Consider the following 21,996-nt stretch of genomic DNA (forward strand, 5'->3'; position numbering starts at 1 on the left):
CTGATGTTTGCATTTTGGCTTCAAAATAGTTGTAAAAATAAAAAATATTCAATTGCATGTTTACAGTTTGTAAAAGTGTACTGTACGGAGTATTAAGCTGAGCATTGGGTAAACTTTTAAGTCTAAAGAAAGGCAAAATATGCTGTTTGACAGCTTAAAGTCAAACTCTTTCATTGTGTAATATAAAGAAATGGGAAGTAGACAATAGAATATCCCACTAAGGATATCTACATGGCTTTTTACAGTTTGGCTTAAAATGTTTTGTTAGCAAAATCTTGAAGCCTTGAGATAATTGAAAGTTACGTTGTCCCTTTTGACTTTTGTCTCTTTTCATTGAGTGTTTATTTATTGATTTGTTGGCAACATTAGGTGTAAATAGGGGCTTGGAAGTCAAATGATTGGGCAGTACAACAAGAGACCCAAGTAAAGTTAAAGCCTTCTCTATTGTTCTGGCAGATCCAAGAGTAACTGGCTTTACATCAATAGAGTGTGGAAACCTTTTGGCTTATTCCGAAATCTATTTCCCTGCGTTTTTGTAGTGTCTTCTGTCGTTTTAAAACATCTGCTACATTTATCTTGCTTGAACTTGTCTAGTGTATACTTTTCCCACTGTCCACTGTTTCTGTCTGGTATTATTCCTCTCTCCCTCCCCCTTTCTAATGTCAGTCATGCTCTGTCCTCATTGCAAGCTGCTCCACATCTTCACCCTACTGCTTGTTTCTTTGTCAGACAAAAGGCCTCTGATCTGGGCTCGACGCCAACCAGGTTAGCTTTTCTCTTTTTGGTGCATCCCCAGGCGGTTTGAGATTAACGTGTGACTTAATCTCTCTTTCATGGGCTTTATAGACGAGTTCAACAATGGGCTGTCAGGAGTGTCTGGAGAGGAGGTCAATGACTGTTTCTCTTGTCTTTTTCTTTTTTGGTGTGAACTGTCAGTCCGGTCGTTTTGCTCTACAGAAGTTGGCACTGAGATGCTGTTTAACAAAGTAAATGAATGCTGCAAAATGTGATATTAACTATAGTTTTTCAGTTCATAAAGTGAAGGTGTCAAGAAAAAGTCACACAATGTGCAAAATAATCAAAATGATGTCATATTTTATAAAATATATAGGTTTCACCCCTGTACACTAAGTTTGACACATTTTGGATGGCTTAGGTTTAACTACTCTCAAATATATATATAACATCCTTAAGGATTTTTTCAAGCTTTATTCTTTTAATTTGTTTAAGTCATCAATTACAAATGTTCTGGCTGTGTGTTAAAGACAAAAGTAACATTTTGCTCGCTTATCAATTTCTTATGTGTAAGCAATCAATATAAGATACCAGCTGGAATTTAGTATGTCCAAATATGTTTAGTGTGAATATGAAACCGTTAAAAAAAAAAAAAAAAAAAAAGTATGGTACTTGGTTAGAGTACATCAAGTGTCTTCAAGTGCCATATTTATCTGGTACATGCATTTTAAAAAGTTCTATAAACAAAATAAGACTTAAGATCCTGTTTAAAGCACAGATGATCTAATGGGGGAAGAAAGCATGGGTGTAAAAATAACCTGTTTCATTTCAGTAGATAATTCTGATACTTGTAGAAAACTAAATTTGGCTGAAGGAAGGAAACAGGAAACAAACAGCATCTCCTATAACACCATGTTTGGTTGTTATCTTTCCTCCCAATTGACAGGAGGCATAGTCTGCTAACCCAGGATGTCTCTGAAAGTTAAAACATTTTCTACTTTTTATTTTCGCAGGAAGTAGGATACATTTATGCTGGTGGTGGATGAGAAATGTAGACACTTATTCCAACAAATTTTAAACATTTAGAAGTAAAGGACATTACATTTCTTCATAATGAATTAATATTTCTTTTTATTTGTGGAGGAGTACGTAAATAAAAAACACTCGGCTCAATCCAAATTCCCACCTGTTTCTTTTTGCCTGCAAGCTCAATTTACCACTGCAGCACAGCTAGCTAATATAGGAAGCTAGAAAAGCGTTGGTTAAAAACTCAACTGAGATCATTGGTTAAAAGCTGTATTTTACTTAATCATTTTCTTTTTGCCACAATAAGTAGCCTCTGCTGACAATAATTGATATGTTGTGGCTGTGTGTTCAATAAGGCTGTCAAAAGCTAAAGCAGTTTGTAAATTGCATATCTTGTGAGAGGTGTAGTTTATCAAGGAAACTTTCGTCAAAGGCAAAATATAGCACTTGCTTAAACAGACATGTTTACGACACAGATTCACAGGCTTAACTGATCGGCACCCTGTCAGGAATTATTTGAACCGAGTCGACATAATTTGAAGTGTTTCACAGCTTGAGGGAAGATTGAGATAACAGTTTGAAGGAACTGTAGAGACGACACCAGGTCAGACGTTTCAAACGGAGAGATTGTGGTTGCTGTAGAGAGATAAAAGATGGATTGGTGTCTGAGAGGCGGGAGAGACCGAGGGAAGGTGGATCCTCCAAAGAAAAGGTGAGCGAGATACACAGATGGAAACAGAAGATTGAAATAAATTAAAAAAGCAAGACGGGCAGATCTGTATTGTGGCCCAACACTGAATGGTGCCTTTCTGAGCAATAGTTAGAAGGACACTGAGGCGTGAGTCCCTGTAACCACAGCAACTTCACAGGAGCTCTGTGTCAGACGGATAATAGAGTGAGAGAGGAGTTCCTTTTCTCTTCTTTACCCCTCCCTCGCTTCTTCCCTCCCTCCCACTTGTTCTCACTCCCATTCCTCCCTTTGGCAAGTTGCTGAATTCTCACATCTTTACGCAATTTTCTTTCATGCAGCTGGCCTGGTGTGTGTGTGTTTGTTTTTGCTTTTTGTTTTTCTTAATTTTACACGTAAAGTTTGAGCAGCAGCCTCATGGATGCTGCTTCCAGCAGCTGAAGGAATAACTCTGAGCTCTTATCTCTCTAGTCACTTTTATGGACGCTCGCAATTGTTTGAGGATAAAATTTTCCTGGAAGCTGTTTTACATTGGAACAAGGGGAAATGTGCTCTAAAGGTACTGTCTCAGCCCGTGATTCTTTTGTCTACATTTCAGAGGCTGTGCTGTCAAGCCATGGTGCTGCCCCTGAGACTGATCAGCCTGAGAATATGCAATGCTTAACAGTAAGTGCTACTTAGCATTTTTCTTTTTATTTTATGTCCTTGTGTGTATCCAGATTCAGCGATTCTCCTCTCTGTGTGGCTGCATGTGAACGTTCTCAATATGAATCGTCAAATGTGCATGAGTATAATTAATAGCGCTGTTGCTGTGTTTTTCCTGAAACTACAATATTTCTCTTCAGAGATGTTTAACTTTTTAACTTTTTCATTTTGGATTATTGAGTTAGTGCTTTGTCTATTTTATTTATTGTACAATTATGTGTGTGCACATGAATGGATAGGCCTATTTAAAACAAAATAGTTGACCCGTGACTTAGCATTGTTCCAAACAAAGTCATCACACAGAAGCATGCCTTCAGTAAGATAGTTACTGCACAAATTCCACGTTGCACGTTCTTTGCAGCCGTAGCAACTAATTAAATTACGTATCTGAGCTTTCAGCAGTGAATAGAGGATGAAGTATTCCTTTTCGAGACGAGGTTTGTCAAAAATGCCTGCTTGCATGTGGAGCAGAAAATTGTAATAGTGCAGTCAGATAGAAGTTACTATCTCTTGATTAGTTTTTTTATGCACTCTCTTTATATTTTATGTTTAAAATATTTCAAGGCATGAGATAATTACAGACTGCACATCAGTGCCATAGGTGATGCTCTGCATTAATTTAGTGAATAGTAGACAGACAATAGAGACAGCTCAAATCAAATGAGCTATTAAAGCAAAGGAATACTTACAATATCATGAAAAGAAATGTATGTGCACAGACCTTAGTGCATAGTGAAAAAAAGAGGTTTTCTACATTTATGGGCACAGTTATTCATATTGTGCTTTGAAAAAGTGTTTTTAACTTCTGTTTGTGTCAGCTGAATGGATAAAATCATGTTTAGTAGAAAAGAATAGCTGGAATAAAAACAGAAAGAAACTTCCAAATGATTATTTCATTTTGAATACATAGAAAGCAAATCTGCCTCTTTTTAAATTATTAAATAATTGAGAATAACCACATTTATTGGATATATGAGTTCAATTTCACAAGATCATTCAAGCCTGTAGAATAAAATAATAAAAATCAATCAATCAATTAATCAGTCTCTCTCTCTCTCTCTCTCTCTATATATATATATATATATATATATATATATATATATACACACACACACACACACACACAGGACCTGGCAACATGAAGTTGGCTAAAAAATCGCAAAAGTAAAGCTTTCATGCTCAGATCTTAAAAGAAAAAGTAAAGAAATTGTGTTTTTTTTTTCATAATTTGTGAGTCAAGTCAGAGCCATGGGATTTTACATTTATCATTTGTTTTTTTTGTTGTTTTTTTTGGTATCTCATAATTCAGGTGCGTAAAGGTAATACTTTCTGGATGCAACTACAACTATTTCTATAATGCCTGACCATAAACTTGAAGCAGAAAGTCAGAAAATAGCACAGACAGTTCAGCTTTACCAGCTGCTTAATAAAAGATGCTGGGGGACCCTTTCACCTTGGTTTGGTTAAAAAAAGAAAAAGTGGGTCATAGAGACAGCTGTACCCTATGTTATGTTTGTTGCTGTGGTTTCGTGACCCGTACTTTAACTCTGACTAAGCACCCCTGTGAACGGTCAGTCCGTCATAAGACCAGTTGACTTCTCCCATTAGCCTTGTCAGGGAGGATTGTGTCACTTCGACAAGTACCGTTTGGAGAGAATAATTCAAACCTTAAAGAATGTTTTGAAGCAACCTTCTTCAGAAAAATGGTTGAATTAACAACTTATTCTCTGATACAGTCAAGAGTCAAATATTAATCATTTGCTGGTGTTACTTCAGCTGGATATATAAACAAAGGTTCACTGCAAACTGAGCTGGTGCTGGTACCAATTTTGGAACAAACTTAATATTGTTTAAATTATATTAAAGTTGTAAAAACATGGCTCCAGACTGAACATTTAGTTAGATTTTGCAACCTGACCAAGTGCTGGGATCACCACAGTCGGATGTTACATTGCAGATGTTTCTGGATGGTTTTGATTTGTTTTATACATTATTTTAGCATAAATTGGGACCACTGTGTGATGCAATACATCGGTTCCACTTATACCTAATTACTGTTGAGATTTTATTTCTTATCCCTCTTTGTTATATCCTAGAAAACAGCATGAACACGATGGGATGTGCATGTAAATATTTTGGGACAAGTAAAAGTAAGACTTACTTCAAAATTTACTACTGCAGTCAATTGACAACTTTATAAAAGCATTGTGATTCAAATTAAGTGGTTCTCATCCATTTCAGCTGTTTTCATTTCAGATCACTAGAGCATTAATGAATTTATTAAAGGGAGTATTAGGTAAAATAAATGTTTTTTTTTGTTGTTTTTTTTTAGCTTTACATCATGCTATAATGTTATTCTCTCATCAAAACCATACCTGGAGTGTTGCCTTGATTCTTTCATGCATGTCTGAGAAATCCTTTAATCTCCACTGGCAACCTTTCAGGGGCCTAAATGCTTTCTCTCACCAAGCACCACCTTTTCCATGCGGCTCCTTCCCGGAGCTGCGGTCACCGAATCAAGCATCCGCCTCACAGAGCATGCTTATCCCGTGACTTCTGTAAAATGAGCTCAGCAGAGGCGCAGTTCCACCAAGTGTTTGCTAATTGCTGCTGGCTAGTCTGAAGGTGCTGAGTGAGGGAGTTGTAGGGGAGAGGTGCTCTGTGAGGTAGAATCTCTGAAGCTTGGAAACTGCAAGTCCGAGGAGTAGCTGTGCCTAGAAGGTGGTGCTCGGTCCACCCAGGCGTTTTGCACAGATAAATAGTTGCCATGGGAGATCAAAGGATTTCTCAAATGCCCATGAAAGAATCAAGGCAACTTCAGGTATGTTTATTATAAGGGGATAATATTAGAACATGATTTAAAGCTCAAAAAGTTGATTTTAAGTAACACTGTCCCTTTAAATAGACGGAGGCCCAATTTCAAGGCGTAAATTGCAAAGTCAAAATTATTTTCAGTCATGTGATTTTACACAGTTCAGCTTCTAATGAAGTCTTCTAGAGGCATGGTAATTAACCACATTTGAACCAAACCAGGAAATTGTCTACAAAAATGCCAGATACTGGAATACTCAGGTTGGAGACCACTGTGGATGTTGTCGGTAACTTAGGTGGAAACGCACTCAATTCTCACACGGAAATTCTCACATTTGTATTTGTGAATGGTCGCTTCCTTTCTCTGTAACCTCCCGCCTTCTCCCACTATCCGGCTGAGTCTGAGTAACATATGATTAAGCACATTCTCAGGGGAGATTTAAATCAGACAGGGGAGAGCACATTCACAGACTAAATTAGGGGCGAATGGAAAACCTTTCAGTCTTTCTCCTCTTTTCACTTCAAGTTTTTTGTTGCCTTATTCTTGTTTCTTTCCAGACCACTGAATGTTTTCCTCTCTCACTGTGCAGTGCTCTCCTTCACCTCGTTGTCCTCTTTTCTCTCCCTCTCTCTGTTCCATGTCATTTCTGTCTCTGTCACCCCATGGTCATAACCCTGACAAGACAAAGAGCTCCATGGTACCATCTGCTGCCCGCTACTTACTAGCTCAGACATTTTTCAGTGTTTGTTGGCCTTGCACATGAACCGCTTTGCAGATCTGCATTTTATTTAAGCTGCAGTGTTCATTTATTTGTTGTGACCTCTAGAATTTGTGCCGTTCAAAAGTAATGTTGGAATGATGTCTCCATCTAGAAAACCCCGTAACCCTGACACGCTGCTCATCCACTTTATTTCCCATATAAGCATTGAAATAAATGTACAAGCAAAGGAGAAAATAGCAGCTTCCTCATGTAATGGACAGGAAGTTGCATGTTTTTCTAATTGTTAGCAATAGTTCCCCCTTGGGTATGTTGTTCCCCAGCATCACTTTGCTTGTCAACCAGCATTAGCTCCTTAACAGTCCCTGTGGAAATGGACTTGACAAGTCTGTCCATTAGGGAAAAGATGAAGAGGAATGGTGAAGGGTACAGGAAGAGAACAGAAAGTTTTTTTTATTTTTAACTTTGTAAAAATGTGTTCTTTTTCAGTATTTGGGCCTGCTGGGTCTTACAGCTCTGTGTTTTTTTTATTTTTATTTTTCTCCTTCATTTGATATGAAAGGATTGTAATAGAAGCTGAAAGCAGCACACGCATGTTCGGAGAGAGAGTAAAAATTCAGATGTAAGGATGAGTCTTTCATTACCATCACTGTATGCATAAATCAGTTACAGTTCATCCTAATCAGTTTGAGATCTGCTCTGGAGACAGATGGCAGTGGTGGCCTCTCAATAAGTCTGCTCACAAATTCAGCTCAGATTTAAACAGCTCTTTGTATGCTATTTAATATATTAGTATATCACTTAAAAGTAATGTACTTTTAACTGATATATATATAATTTATTTGTCCTTTTTTGTCATAGCATAATTAGTCTGGAATGTTAAATTTATTGTTGAAATTATGAAATTATGAACTTGGCCTGTTTAGAAATCTTAATCTTAATCATGACATATAGTTTATGTGATGTAATGCTCCTGTCAGTTACTAACATCTAAAATGAAAATGAGAAAAATGAAGCTTTTACTGTTAAAATCGTGCTTGGATTAGTCTCTGATATTGAATATGCACCAGTCGGGCTTTTTATGGACTATGCCGACTTTTACAGTTCGGTGAAGGAGTTTCACAGTTCATCATAACCACCCTCCCCTAACTTTAAAAAACTTATTAAGCTCCAAAAGGTGTGCCAAAGCACAAAGTACATCATGTTGATTGGTGTTTATAGATGGAAAATAGTTTGCATTGTTTTCTATTAAACTGTTTCTTAATTCACAACTTACATTTTTCTCCTACAAGTAGGTTTGCACAATAAAACAATCCATTCTTATTTATTTATAGCTAGATTTCAGTTTTTATTTTGATTTGAGTAACAAAGCTAAATTACCTTTGAAGGGTATTTGAAGTAGTTTTAGGGTTGAATTCGAGGAATTGCTCCGGTCCAAGAAGTTTATTTTAATTCTGCCTTTCAAATAAAAGTAAAACATTCTACCTATAGCGCTGAAACTTGTGTTGCGTAATTATGACTGTGTAATCAATCTATTGCTGTTCAAATTCCAACTGCGGCGAGCTGTGAGTCTGAACTTCGCCTTCTACCCATCGTGTGTGTTCACTGGCTTGGAAGAGACGTCCTCCTTTGATAGCTGTTTATTCAGGTCAGAAAGAGTGAGATGGGGAGACACAAAGTAAGACAGAGATCCCACACTGCTGAAAACCAGATTGGCCTCGCCTGGCTCCTCGACAAGCTTTTCAAAACTCTTCTTTCAGTCCTCTGCCCGAGACGTGTTTTCTTCTCTCCCTCTAATCCGTCCTTCTGCCCATTTAGAGGTGAACAGCGCAGTGTGAAAGAGAGAGAAAGTGTTTTTGTGAGCTTGATGGCTAACCCCTCGCCCTTTGAAAAGGCAAACAGGCACAGGCTACCATTACCACTGGCATAAAGAGACCCTAAAACAATGGTGTTTTCTGCCACTTTATTAACGTTGTAGAGACAAGTGCAGCATTGCTCCTCTGTCACTTCTCTGTCCATGTTTCATCCCACGAGCCAGGCATCCAAGCAATTAAAGGAGAAAGAGGCTCGCTGGGAAATAATGGGGCTGCTAAGGGTGAGACAGGCCACTGCAGTATTGGTAATTAAAGAGGCCTTTTCCCCTGCTCTCCTTTTAATGTGTTTATTATTTGCAAAAGTCTGTACGGATTTTTAAAAAAAAAGTTATGTTTGGATAACTAGAAGAAGAGGGAGGCGGAGGCGGGGGACTTTTTAAGAGTTCGCAGGCCTGTGAATTTCCGTACGTAGCGGTTCGAGGTGAGCGGGAACAGCTGAAAGGAAAAGCAGAGGAAATATGGAAGTTGAAAGCATAACAAACAACCACAAGGTCTGGACGTAGACTGGGGAGTGTGGGAACGATGCTGGAAAGAGTATGATGAGGTGTGAAGTGTGTGTGTGAGAGTAAAGTATGTCCCTGAGCAAATCTGGTGTCATTGTGTTTTTGTTGGGGAAACAAGGCCATTAAAATCTTAGACACAAAATGTTGTGAGCAATTTGAAACTTTTTGCAATAATAACCCCAGTATTTGGGGATTGACACGACTGTGATGCTCCTTTTTTAATAAGCTTTTTATTGCTACTTTTTTGTGTGAATGTGTCTCTGCCATGCCACCTACGTTAGAACTGTAGCACCTCTCGCAACCTCGTAGTGAGGACTCAGGAAGCAAACTGGCCTTATCGGAGGCAGACACACAAAGCCGCTCGGCCTGTAGGATGGCGAGGTATGCATAAGTGCATGCGTGTCGGTGTGTATGTGTGTGTTTTTTGGTGGGGGGGGGTGTTGTTGAGGTGGGAGGCACTTCCTCCTATTCTTCTACTGTTGAAGAGTTCCCATGAGCACCCCTGCCAGGAGCTACAGTGTGGCCTCAGCAGGCTGAGCCAGCGCCAGTCTCGCCTGTGTGACGCCACTACACACACTCACACAGCTGATCTCAGTAGCTTCTGCTGCTACTGTTGTTCTGGACACTCTGGGCGCGGGGCGGACAAGACAAATGTAAGTTGGACGGAGAGAAAGAACTCGAGAGTTGGAGATTTTACCAAAGTTGACGGACAGTAAGCGAGACATTTGGAAGCTGCGGTGGTGAAGAAAGTGATGGAAAGCTTGCATACGTGAATGTGGATTGATGTGCTTGAAAGGAAGACGGTGCAACTGGAGGTCAGTGGTTAAAAAGAAAAAAAAAAAACTGGATTGAGAGTCAGTTTACCCAAAGTTAATGCAGAGAAGATTCACGAGTGGTTGAGGATTTCCTTTTGAGCCACCTTAACTGAACTGACAACTGGGAAGTCCAACATTAAGGTCACCATATCCACCTTTTGGAAACTATCATGATGATACACAACACGCTGAAGTCCACTCAGCCTTCAGAAACCAGCCACAGGAGAACAAACTCTGCCGCTCAAAGAAAGCTGTGGCGATACTCCGGCTGCAGAGGGGGAAACCAGGTGGAAAGCCACCGTCGTAGTGTGTGCGTCTTGACTGCTGACCTAAATGGTGGAGATGGTGGAGGGAGAGGAGGCGGTGGTGTAATGCACACTATCCACGGGCTGTGTCACCTTTGCATCGGATGCAGGCTGCCTCAGGTGTGTAAAAAATAAATAACAGGAAGAGGTAGTGAAAGAATGGAGCGAGGTTGTTGTTAAAAGATGCATTAGCTGTTTGGTATCAATCTGTGTCACACCACTTTAAACACTAGCACATCTTTTTTTATTGCTGAAGAGTCAAATGCACTTTTTATGGTCTTTCCACAAGTAAATGCAGGGGATCTCCGGATGTATTTCTTTTAAAATAGGTGCACAAGCTCTCTGTTTTTAAATTATTTATCCTCTCACATTGTCAGAGAAAGATCTGATGGAGGAAAAAAAAAAAAACCCAGAAATGGACACGTTAGCGAAAGGACACAAATTATTAAAAGCTGCAAGGAATAAAAACCCGAGGGGAAAAAACACGAAGAGACGAGTTAATTGTTCCCAATCTAAAATGCTGTTTGCAGCTTGAGAATAAGGTTGAGATCACATGACAGAAATACAGCAGAACATGTCGTTAAATGTAGCAACTGAAAATATCTAGCCAGATAACATTGTCTAATCATGTGCAGATATCATGACATGCCTGGTAAATTTCATTTAGTCTGTGTTAAACTGTCAGCAGTTAATGTTTACCCTTTCCTGCACTGCTGGAAAGTAGATAAGACATGTCCTGCAGTCATCGGATGGAGACTGGAGACTGACCTGCTCCTCCCTACATACAGTCGGGTCCAAAAATCAAGGCTTGGCATTGTGGCGTGAGAGTCAAAGGGACATAGTCAAAAAAGAAAAAAAAACAGACGTATGCAGAGGGACTTTTTTCTTTTTATCACATCCTAATTTGATAAACAGTGAATAAATATAGCTGGATTTTAAAACGCCCAATTAATCTTGCTATTTTTTTTTTCCAACCAAATACTAGTTAAATACCAATAAACTCACCAGCCAGTTTTCACTCAAACAGTTTTAATCAGCAGGTCAAATTTTAAGTTTAATCATAACTTGTTTTGTTTATTCATTCTCATTAATACTTTTAGCTCTTGCTTTTTTTTTTTTAAAAAAAGCAACCTATTCTTTGATGCACTTTGTTTTGAGTTCAGGAAAACTCGGATAAAAATTGAGTTGTATGCTTTGATGCATAAGCAGATATGATCTTATCACTGTCGTTTTCAGTTGGATTCAGGACTACTACTTTTACCAAGAACCTGTAACATTTCTTTTTGCCAGATATTTGTGAATTTAAATTGTTGCATGAAAAAATGTTGGCAATGGAACAATTAACAGAACAAGTAAAATCCAAAATTGGCTAGAAAAGATGGCATTTGAGGACTTGCCATAAATTACAATACAATAAAACAAAGTGAAGTCAAAAGATGTGAAGTTTCAAAGAATTACGATGGTATTTTTTATGGCTTTTAGGAAGAAGATTCATTATTTCATTTTTTCCCCACCTTGAATTAAGTTCTAGTATTCTCTTCTTATACCCATTTGTGAAACGCACAGAATTGTTACATTTTTATTTATCTGAGCCAGTCAGTCGTGTACCAGTATCAGCCATTCTTTTCTTCCTTAAATGAGAAAGATTGCACTGAGATGTTTTGTCTTTACTAAGTACTCAAGAAATGGTTGTTCTTATGGCAAGGCTTTGATTAGTCTATGGTGATCTCAGCTGTTCAGGGATCTCAAAGTCCAGGACTAAAACGACAAATTAAACACACACTGGTGACCGAGTGTGTACACGATAACAGGTGATGACCAGAAGTAAATTTTTATTGCACCCAAATGAGTCATCCGATTGTATCTGTAGTCCTATAATTGCTTTTTCAAACTGGTTAAGTGTAGCGACGGTCTAAAACAGAGCCTTATTCAGCAGACTGAAGCTTGCTGCAAGATGTCAAAAGAACCAGTATTCAGGGCACATAAAATCAGTGGGCTATGAAAACCTACAATTTTACCCGACATTTTAGGGTCATCATGAGCTTTGGGCTTCAGAATAATCACCAAATTTCTCCAAGCCGCTGCGTCCAGCTCATAGGCAGATTGAGCAAGCTTACTATAGAAAAAGAGAGCAAAAAAAAAAAAAAAGTGATGTCTGTGCGAGTTTCATGTCCATGGCTTTCATCGGATGGAAAGTGAAATGTTTTGGATGGAATTGTGTTTACTTTGGCTGAGACATATATGAGCTGTTTGACAATGCAAGGGAAAGGGAGATAATGGCTTAGAGTCATCCGAGCTGTCGTTTTGTATCTCTGGATACAATAAATGTCAGACTTTGAGTAGGTGGGGGGGGATTATTTGTATTTTTAAAGAACATTGAGATTGGTTTAATTATGCCACTACATCCTCATCTGTCAGTAGGACCTGCTTTCTATCTTTCAAAGTTAGTTTAAAGCTGTTGAGGCACACATTTTAGAAAAATGTAATAATTTTCAAACAAGTAAGGGATTTAGAAGTGACTATAAGAACTCAGACAACCTCATTAGGCAGTAGAAAATTGTTCTGCTGCACTCCAAGTTATATTGCTTTTCTAGCAGATTAATTACCTTAATTGGAGCAGCATCTGCAGAAAAATTATGATCTATATTCGCTCTTTACATTAAGAAAGAACAATTTGGCTGTGTTAATATAAATACAATTATACAGTTTCTTTAAATATTTGTAACGCCTGGAATTTCCCAGAATAAACTTTTATTTATTTTTTTTTTAATTATTTTTTAGACAGCAAGTTCACAATATTAATAAAAACTACATTGCAACAACCATTTTGTTTTTCTTTCCTTCCCAACTGTTGGATAAAGAGCGATTTTCTTTCTACTCTGGAACTGTTTTTCTTTCGCACTCAGCTAATTATGTTCACTAGGAATCTGCTGCCAGGACAGTTTTAATAGGAAGTAGTAGCAGAAAACAAATCTACTTAATCGTCCTGCAGGAAGGAAGCTGATTTTTTTTTTTTTTTTTTTTTTGAATCCTTGAGCAATGAGGGTGGGAAGGAGAGTCAATCACCGTACCACAAAATGACTAAGTTTGTGTGTGTCTTTGTGTTTGTGTGTGTTTTGCAGGTGACCATCCTTCGAGGGAAGGATGGATATGGATTCACCATCTGCTCAGATTCCCCTGTGAGGGTGCAGGCTGTTGATCCAGGCAAGTTTTGTGTGCTCATGTCAGCGTTTCTAAAAGACACCAGTCAATCTCCAGTCCAGTCTATAAAATGTTTGTTTTCCAAAATTTTTTGTTGCTTCTGTCAATTTTCAGAATAGTTATATTTTATTGATTAAGCCAAATATTGAAAATCAGATTTTTTTTTTCTCAGATTTTTTTTTTTTTTTTTCATTGTTTGTGAGATGAACTATGACATATGTGTTAGGATGAAAGTTCCTCGTTTCACACTAACCTCAGATTGGTGTATCATTATACTGTGGAGGCAGAAATAGGGTTGAAAGTGGTCTCTTGACTTTATACACATTTCTCCTGACTGTTTGTAGCATAAACCTTTTAGAGCGGCACAGCCAGAGGTCCTCACTTGAATATAATCAAGAATCCTTGAAGGGAGCAAAGATTAGGGTGACGGCAAAACTTTCTTAAAGATGTGGAGCTCATCATAAGTAAAAATAAACATTTTTGATATTTTTCTGTAATGCTAATAAAGACTTTTTTTTTAAATGTAAATATAAACAGATATTTGTTTTTCTTTTCCAAATTCATCCTCCTTTCACATTGTTTTATTATATTTTGAAAGATACCATTTTCCTTATGTCTTGAGTTAAAATTTAATTTTATTATATCTACATGTCATGTGAATAAATTGGGGTTTAATTGTAGCTTGTTAATGTTTGATAGGACAGGAGGGTCCTGAGAAAACTAGCCAGATGTGTTGACGGTTTAGGTCATCCTGTGAAGCCAGAATTTACTGTCGCATAGATATCTAATATTAAAATATTATTCTGTTTGCACTGTGTTGGATTTAATCAGAAGCCTCCCTGTTATGCAACTATCAGACTATATTCCTTAATATGACAGGCAAGCAACAGGAGATAACTTTTTATGAACACATTCAAAACATAAACATTGTGTCTAAGCAATCCATAATTCCTTCTCTATCAGAGAAAGTATAATAGTAAAAGAGACACAGACTCATGTAGTATCAGTATTTCATGATTTCATCTCTCCTTTCCCTCTTACAGGGGGTCCAGCGGACCAGGCTGGTCTGCAGCAGCTGGACACACTCCTGCAGCTAAATGGTCAGCCAGTGGAACAGTGGAAGTGTGTGGACTTGGCCCACGCAATAAGGTAACCAGAACATAAAGGTTTTAGGTATTTTATTTACTGTGCATTTTTAGATCCATATCCAATGCTTCTACCAACACTAGTTTGGAAGTCTTTCCTTTACATTTACTCTTAACAAACTGAAATAAATGTGATGCAATACAAGTTTTTGACCAGTTTAACTTGGAGACCATAATAAGTAGCTGGTGGCTGTCATTGCTTATTGAGTGGACTCATTTCAAGCCAAAATAAACTTTTGTTTTGTGTTTTTTAATTTCCTTCTTTACTTCTCTGTCTCCATTTAAGCAACTTTTTAATCAAAGATGGATATGATTTCCTGTATTTTTTTCCTTGTCTGTTGTAGAAACAGTGCCAATGAAATTACAGTGGTGGTGTGGCGCACCGGACCCTCAGCTAAACCCAGTTTTGAGGGCCTCATCCACCGGCCCTCTTACAAACCCTCAACCTCAAATTACGATGCTCCGTCCCCGCCCACCCGCAGGCGCGCGCCAGATGTCGGCCCAAGCAAAGCTCCGCCAGCGGTGCCGCCTCTCCCAGCGCACCACCGCCCTACTGCAGCCCGCAGGCTGCTGGTGAACGGCTCCGAAACTGGAAACGGTGTCGGTGGGAGCAGAGGGACGCTGGCGTGGGGAGCCCACATGGGATCGGCCGAGGAGCTGGATGGTAAACCCCGTCTCCTCCATCATCCTCCAACCGCCACATTAAAGGGAACCAGGGTGAAGGCATCCAATGGGGACAATTACATCATCCTGGCACCCATCAACCCTGGAAGCCAGGTACCACAGACTGGTGGAGGGCTGCATCTTTATCATCTTCTTCGTCCTCCTCATCCTCATTATGGTCATTTGGTGGCACAACCTAGATACGTTTCCTTACCTTACATCCCTGGCGCTGATAGATAGATTGATTGTCTGTTCAGTGTGTCCGTGTCCTGTGGATTAATGCTGTTTCGGTGATTTATGCATGTTTTCAGCACATTTCATGTTGCACATATAGATCATTTTCTTAGATGGATGTTAATAATACAGTATAATCAAGTTTTTGTGTTATTTGTTTTGTTACATTTCTACCAGCCAGAAATTATTTTCATTTTCGAAAATAATGCTTTTGTGCATAATTTATCTACAGATATCATCCAGATACATTATCTTTGTGTCTTTAATTACATATACATACCTTTCATTTTAATTCAGAAAATCCTCAAAAATATTTCTCTGAGGTATATATAATGAAATCAGTTACATACTTTCTGTAACTTGCATGTACATTCACAACATGACATGTCAGTTATATTTTATACAGAACATACTCCTTTTTGTATTTGAAGTAAAGTTTCAATCATAAAAAATGAAATAAAGCGAATCAAATGAATCAAAAAGGCTGATCTGAATTCCTCAGCTAACACGATACTAACAAACTTGTTGAATCAAAAATATAATATTCAGGACCTGTTTAAAACACTGCTGCAGTTCCTGTTGAAGTAAAATATGCATCTCAGCTCATATAAGGCTGTTTTCATTAAGCAAATCTCTTAAAAGAGCTTAAATTATCTATAATCTATCTAACTAACTCATCCTTTTCCTTTTGTTCTTACTTTTATGTCTGTCACTTGAAGCTGTCTGTGTTTTGTGTTACAAGTACTCCTCTTGCACTTTTCTGTATCTGTGCTTTCCAGCTTAAGGTTCATTAGAAGGACAAAAATGAGTGTTACTATCTGAGTCATAAGAGCAGTTAGATGTCAGGAGATAAAGCAGAGAAACTCACAGAAATAACAGACTAGTTTATTGAAAAAAAAAAAAGTGTAGCCCGAGGAAAAAGAGCCACATACCATCATTCTGAGTAAACATTTCGCTTCAGACAGCTTAAAAATCAGTCTCTGCACAAAAGGGAAGCAGAGCTTTGTTGGGTTTAGACAGGCTAAAAATAATAACGGCCCTTTGGAAATGGGTCATGTTTGTGGCATCTCAAATGAACAAAGTATTGTAGTTCACAAAAATGCTTTGAAAGCGCACACCAACTCTTCTGTTGCATTGTACTTTTAGAGTAATGAAATATCCTAAAATGTTGCGTTGCTGCCCAAATGTTTCTTTAACTTCCACATAAATCTGATTAGTATATCTGGCACTGACTTCCTCTGCTGCATATTGTATAACAATGAGACCAGCAATACCTGACGGGGTTCACAGACTGATTAGATGGATGATCCCAAACTGCAGATAATGGCTTAAACTTAGTGGAAAAAAAACAAACGTAACTCAGCAACCTGAGTCAACAGCATCAATCGTTGCTAGAAGAAATCATAAACTCTTACAGCCAATTAGTGTTAAAATGTTTTGCTAATTACAATTAGCGTAGTCTGTGGCATACATTAGCTTAGACTTTTTTGAAAAGATCTTTTAATTTTATTGATTGTAACTAATAGATTTGCTGATACAAACAATCTCAGTGTTGTTTCATCCTGCTTGCTTTCAGATACTGAGGCCTGTGTATACCGACAACCAGGGTACATTAGGTAGGACATGCACTCTAAGTTATGCTTTCATTATTACTTTGAATCTAAACCTTCACACTTTATTGTTTTTCCAAATCTCTTAAACTTACCATGTTCTTTTGACTTGACTGTTTTCTTGCATTGGTTTAGTAGAAAATCAAAAAAAAAATGTGATGATTTTATGTTTTTGATGTGTTTCTTAGCTTCAGGTTACAACAGGTTGTACTCCACACGGCAGACTACTGGTCCACAGCCTCAGAGCAGTGCTGGTGGCAGTAATGCTTTTTCTGGGGGTGTTACTGGTGGTGGTGGCAATGGTGGTGGAGGCTTCTCCAGCCGTACTGGCTTCCTGCGACGATCTAACAACTCCAAGGCGTCAAAAGGCTCGTCCACCTCCCCCACTGTCGGCCTAGCTAACTATCAACAACAGAATGCCAATTTTGCTAACTACCAGAACTGTACGATTGTCCGCTCACATACTCCACACGCCAATTATGGGTATGTCAAAGTCGCGCCGAAGATCCTCATCTTCCCCATATTTGTTCAGGTTAGTCAGTCTTATATTCTTTAATGCTTTAGCTGTGAGTTTTGACACGGCTTGTCTTAAATTTTCATATTTTGCTATACTAATGAATTGAATTTTACCATGGTAGTATTTCACATCTTCCTTGTTAGGCTTTTAACATCTGTGATGAAATAGATTGTTTTTTTAAGCCAACACCCTGTTTTCCACTTTGACATCCAGTCAGAATGCATTTTTAATCAGAGAGCAAATCTTTGAGAGATAAAAAAAAAAATTCTTAAAATTCTGAAGAGACATTTTAATAATGTTTGTGAACACTGTCTTCGAACAATATGACCAAACAATGTGAGTATCCCTCCACAAGGTTCTTAGTTTGCTTTCATTTTGGCCAAGTCCTCATGACAAAACTACTTATAAATTGATTAAAGATCAGGTGCTGCATTGCTTGCATACACCTTTCCAGCTCTGCCCATCCACTAATATGAGTGAGTTTAATTCCTTAAACCCCTTTTAACTTATTCAACTGTATACTCACAGTCATTGTTCAATTGGAAAAATCTTTTTTTTCCCAAGCTCATTTCCTGCTTGGCGTCCTGAAATGCTTTAGTAGTTCCACATAATGTCCCTTCCTCATTTTGTTATCTAGTTTTTTTTTTTAAGTGTATCTGTCTATTCTGCACAACATGCAGCTGCGACTTCTTTACTTTAGAGTTGAGATGGTGTTTTCAGTCTTTCTTTACATGTACTAACGGTCTTTATGGACGCCAGCACACATGATGACAAGTCTCCGAAAACTAACTCTTAAAAATCTACAAAATTCTGTGAGCTTTTCTGTGTTCACAAGAGAAAGGTATAAATATAGCATGTGCAGGCTGTTCCGTGAATGAATTTGGCTCAGAGGAAATATATTTAAAGTTTGTGACTAAAATATATTTTTGGCCTTTTTAGTTTAACTACACTTTTTGAATCATGAGTCATGAGTTTGCTATTTTCATACGGCATTATGCAAGAGTTGATTTTAAACGCACAATTTTAGCCTTAAGGCTACAGCAGTTGTATAAAGAGACTGCAGATCATTGTTTAATGTGGCCATACGGGGGTAATAAACGTACAGTTGCCAAATAAATAAGCATATGTTTTATGTTAGAGTTGGCTTTGGAGTTTTTTCAACTTTTCACTTGAATCACTGCAGATAAAAATGTACTACTGAACTTTAGAGCAGGAGTGAAAACTCCAAAGTCAAAAAGTAGGAAGCAGATGGGACTTTAGTGAAGTCGTGCTTTGTTACTAAATAATCACTTCTGCATGTAAACACACCATGCTCTGAATATCAAAGACAAAATTTAGAAATATGGCCACAATGTCAGAAAACATTTGCTACTACAATAGTTTTTTTTCTGTCAAGAACCCCTCTGAAATTTATATCTTTGAAAATGTACACAGACATTGAAACAGGCCCTTTTCACACCCTGGACTTCAGAGGAAGTCCCCCTCCTCCCACGTTGTGGCACTTGTGCATTTTTCGTGTCAGTCTTTTGTCACCGCACATTTTGCTTCTGTGTCATGACTCACTTTGATTCTCAGTAGAGAAACTTTCAGTTGTGCTTTTGTTAGTTTAAAAAAGATCATACTGGCTCTTTGAGATTGACCAGATCAGTTGGATTAAGGAATCATAATGGACTTGGTATTTTACATTTTTTTATCAGTTACATGCAGTTGTACTTGTTTCTTAGCAAATTCCTTAACATATGCTCATGAGTACAGCAGTGATGACGGTTTAATGCTTTGTGGGATTTGATAATTGCTTTGCATATTGCTAATGTACTAAAGAATTTTTGCTAATTTGATTTTCTCCTGCAACCAGCCTCTGGATCTGTGCAGCCGAACACTCATCATATCCGAAGAGATGATTCTACATGAAAGCAAGCACCACTCTTTAAAGGTAAGTCACATCGTTGCATTAAAAATGGATGCTGGAATGAGTGCACACATTTGTCTGGGTGAAATGTAAATATAAGAATAGTTATCGCAAACCTTTTTAGCGATGTAAAAATTTGTCATGTTTTGAAGTGGTTTACCTGGAAAGCTATTTAAACCTCAAAGTAGGATGCATCACTTGGCCGAGAACAGTATTCACTAATTTTGGTGCTTCCCTGTTGCATGCAAAAAATACATCAGGACGTAATACTATTTCTGACTTTGGCTGTCAAGGAAATTGTTTTACCACATGTTTCTCAATTGCTCATGTTTTGCTGGAAGTAACTTGATGCTTTGAAGCTGCTTATGTCATGCACAGAAAATTTAATTAAATGAGACTTTGTGGCACTTATTAAATATTTCTGCAATGGACAGAACCAAATAGGAGGAAAATGTGCAAACATTTTGTGTGTATTTCTTTTATTATTTTTTGTTTTGCATTGCATTAACCATGGTATACGCATTGTACAGAGAATAGAACAGAATCTTTTTATTTGACCAAAAGTTTTTCTCTATTCCACTGGTGCATATTAGAGTGGTTTTGCATGCATTTTTGCATCCACAGAAAAATGTGGAGCATTTGCATAAGAGGTCGGTAGGCAGTAGAGAGATTCCTTAATACTTTTATTTTGTACGCTGAACTGTCACATGTTTCAGTCCAACAGATATCTACAGATATGATTCAGAAGAAATGATTTAGCAAATAAAAAACAAAACATTTTTAGAATAACCTGCATTATGCAGCACTTAATGCAGTTCATCTATATGAAAAATAGGATAATCATTTCTGCCCCATAAATGTAAAATACTGTTTATGCATCAATTGCTTGAATGTTATAAATATCATCCTGTGCTATCCTGCTTTTTCATGTCGGTGTGCAATAAAACTAATAAATTTTGGCCAGTGGAATGTGGGTAATCGGGCAGAAAAATCTGTGACCCATGTTCTGCTACAATTCTGTAGTCAAAGCTTTAATTGTGACCACAGTACCTACATAACATCTTTCTGCTTCCAAAACTCTAATGAAAAAAATGCATGGTTGCCAACCACCCCTTTCACCATTTAAAATGTACAAGTGAAGTAAGGTCAGTGTAGGCTGGTCTGCAAAAGGTGTCTTTTTTTTTCTTAAAATAAATATTTTGGGTGCCAGATAGCTCAGAGTTAGAGGGGGCATACCGTATGCAGAGGCTACAGTCCTCAACACGGTCGACTCCGGTTCGATTCTTTGCCACGACCCTTTTACTGCTTGTCTTTGTGCCCTTCTTCCTGTCCAGCTGCTAATAAATAAAGGCCACAATAACTTAAAAAAAACAAAACAGAATCATTCACATTTTTGTAAAGTACATGTGATCTCTGGAATGCAGCGCAGTCGATTCTCGTTGGGGTTATAAAACAAATATTTTGCTGCCAATGTTTGTCATGAGGGAGTTTCTCTCCACTCTGCTTCTTTAAACAAGCTGTTTTGTGCTCTGTGTCTGTTGTTGCAGCTTTATGAGAGTTGAGTGAGTCTGTGTGTGTGTGGGGGACAACTGTTCACACAAATTGTTGGCTATGCAAGGTCTTTTTGTGTATGGCAGTGGAGTTTTTATTGAAGAGAATTGGCTAGTATTTCTCTATTTTTTATTATTGAGAGTATTTATAAAACAGAAGAATGCAATAATAAAACTACAATAATTATGCTGTCAATTACATATTTGATCCAAAACAATCTATAATAAAAAAGTAGTGACTTTTTAAACTTGTCATTGTTTGCTTGACAAGGACATTTATTTAAATGTGTTCTTCATTTTATTTAAATCAGAGTATTTGCTTTGCTAAAATTCACCATTATGCAGATGAGACTGTGCTTCACTCAAATGGCTCGACTTTGACGGCTCTGTGGAGAAGCTTGAAATTCCATTTAAAGTAGTTTTTTTTTTTTTTTCAAATTTAATACAATCAAATCCAAGATGTATTTAATTAACAACTTCTATGTCTCAGATAATGTTGTGACTTTCACCCAGGGGAGATATCAGAGACAAATTAAGGGATATTCTCCAAAGAATGGTATTTGGCTGGATGATGGCAATACTTTGATGGCATATATTGAGGATTTAAAAAATAAATAAATAAATAAATAAAAACCCTGAAGGTTAGTTTGGGTTTTTATTATTGAAATAGAAAATGCATTGAATGGACTATATAATTAAAGGTTCTGCTGTTGGATTAACATTTACTTAGTTCCTACTTCTATTACATACCTATAACCAATCAGTTTCAAACCCATATATTTCAAGTTTCTTTTTCGTGACATTTAAGTATTTTAAAATGTAGCTAACATAGTATTAAACCAAAATACTTAGATATTTGTGGTAGCTTCTCGTAGATCACAAAACATTCTTTTCTGAACTTGGTAGGATTGTGTTTTCTTATTTTTCCCCTCTACGGACGTGACGTTACCCCCTCTCCATCCACTTCCTATGGAACTTGCATGATG

At 37.7% G+C, this 21,996-nt stretch overlaps 1 protein-coding gene across 6 annotated transcripts in view; it reads left to right on the forward strand.

Annotated features, from left to right (window-relative positions):
- Positions 1-21,996, forward strand: part of rgs3a (regulator of G protein signaling 3a) — a 142,029-nt gene that overhangs the window by 36,318 nt on the left and 83,715 nt on the right. For 3 of the 6 annotated variants that reach the window (XM_007569450.2, XM_016680430.1, XM_007569467.2), the window contains 7 exons: positions 3,048-3,115; positions 13,304-13,385; positions 14,426-14,531; positions 14,872-15,304; positions 17,001-17,040; positions 17,223-17,566; positions 19,407-19,484. In XM_007569450.2, the coding sequence (XP_007569512.1) occupies positions 3,048-3,115; positions 13,304-13,385; positions 14,426-14,531; positions 14,872-15,304; positions 17,001-17,040; positions 17,223-17,566; positions 19,407-19,484 (1,151 nt within the window). Of the gene's footprint in view, positions 1-2,733; positions 2,799-3,047; positions 3,116-9,587; positions 10,302-13,303; positions 13,386-14,425; positions 14,532-14,871; positions 15,305-17,000; positions 17,041-17,222; positions 17,567-19,406; positions 19,485-21,996 lie in introns of those variants that run through there. The other 3 variants (XM_016680436.1, XM_016680429.1, XM_007569462.2) reach the window with 3 other exon arrangements.

Source organism: Poecilia formosa, unplaced genomic scaffold, assembly GCF_000485575.1.
Source record: "Poecilia formosa unplaced genomic scaffold, Poecilia_formosa-5.1.2 Scaffold6, whole genome shotgun sequence".
NCBI lineage: Eukaryota > Metazoa > Chordata > Actinopteri > Cyprinodontiformes > Poeciliidae > Poecilia > Poecilia formosa.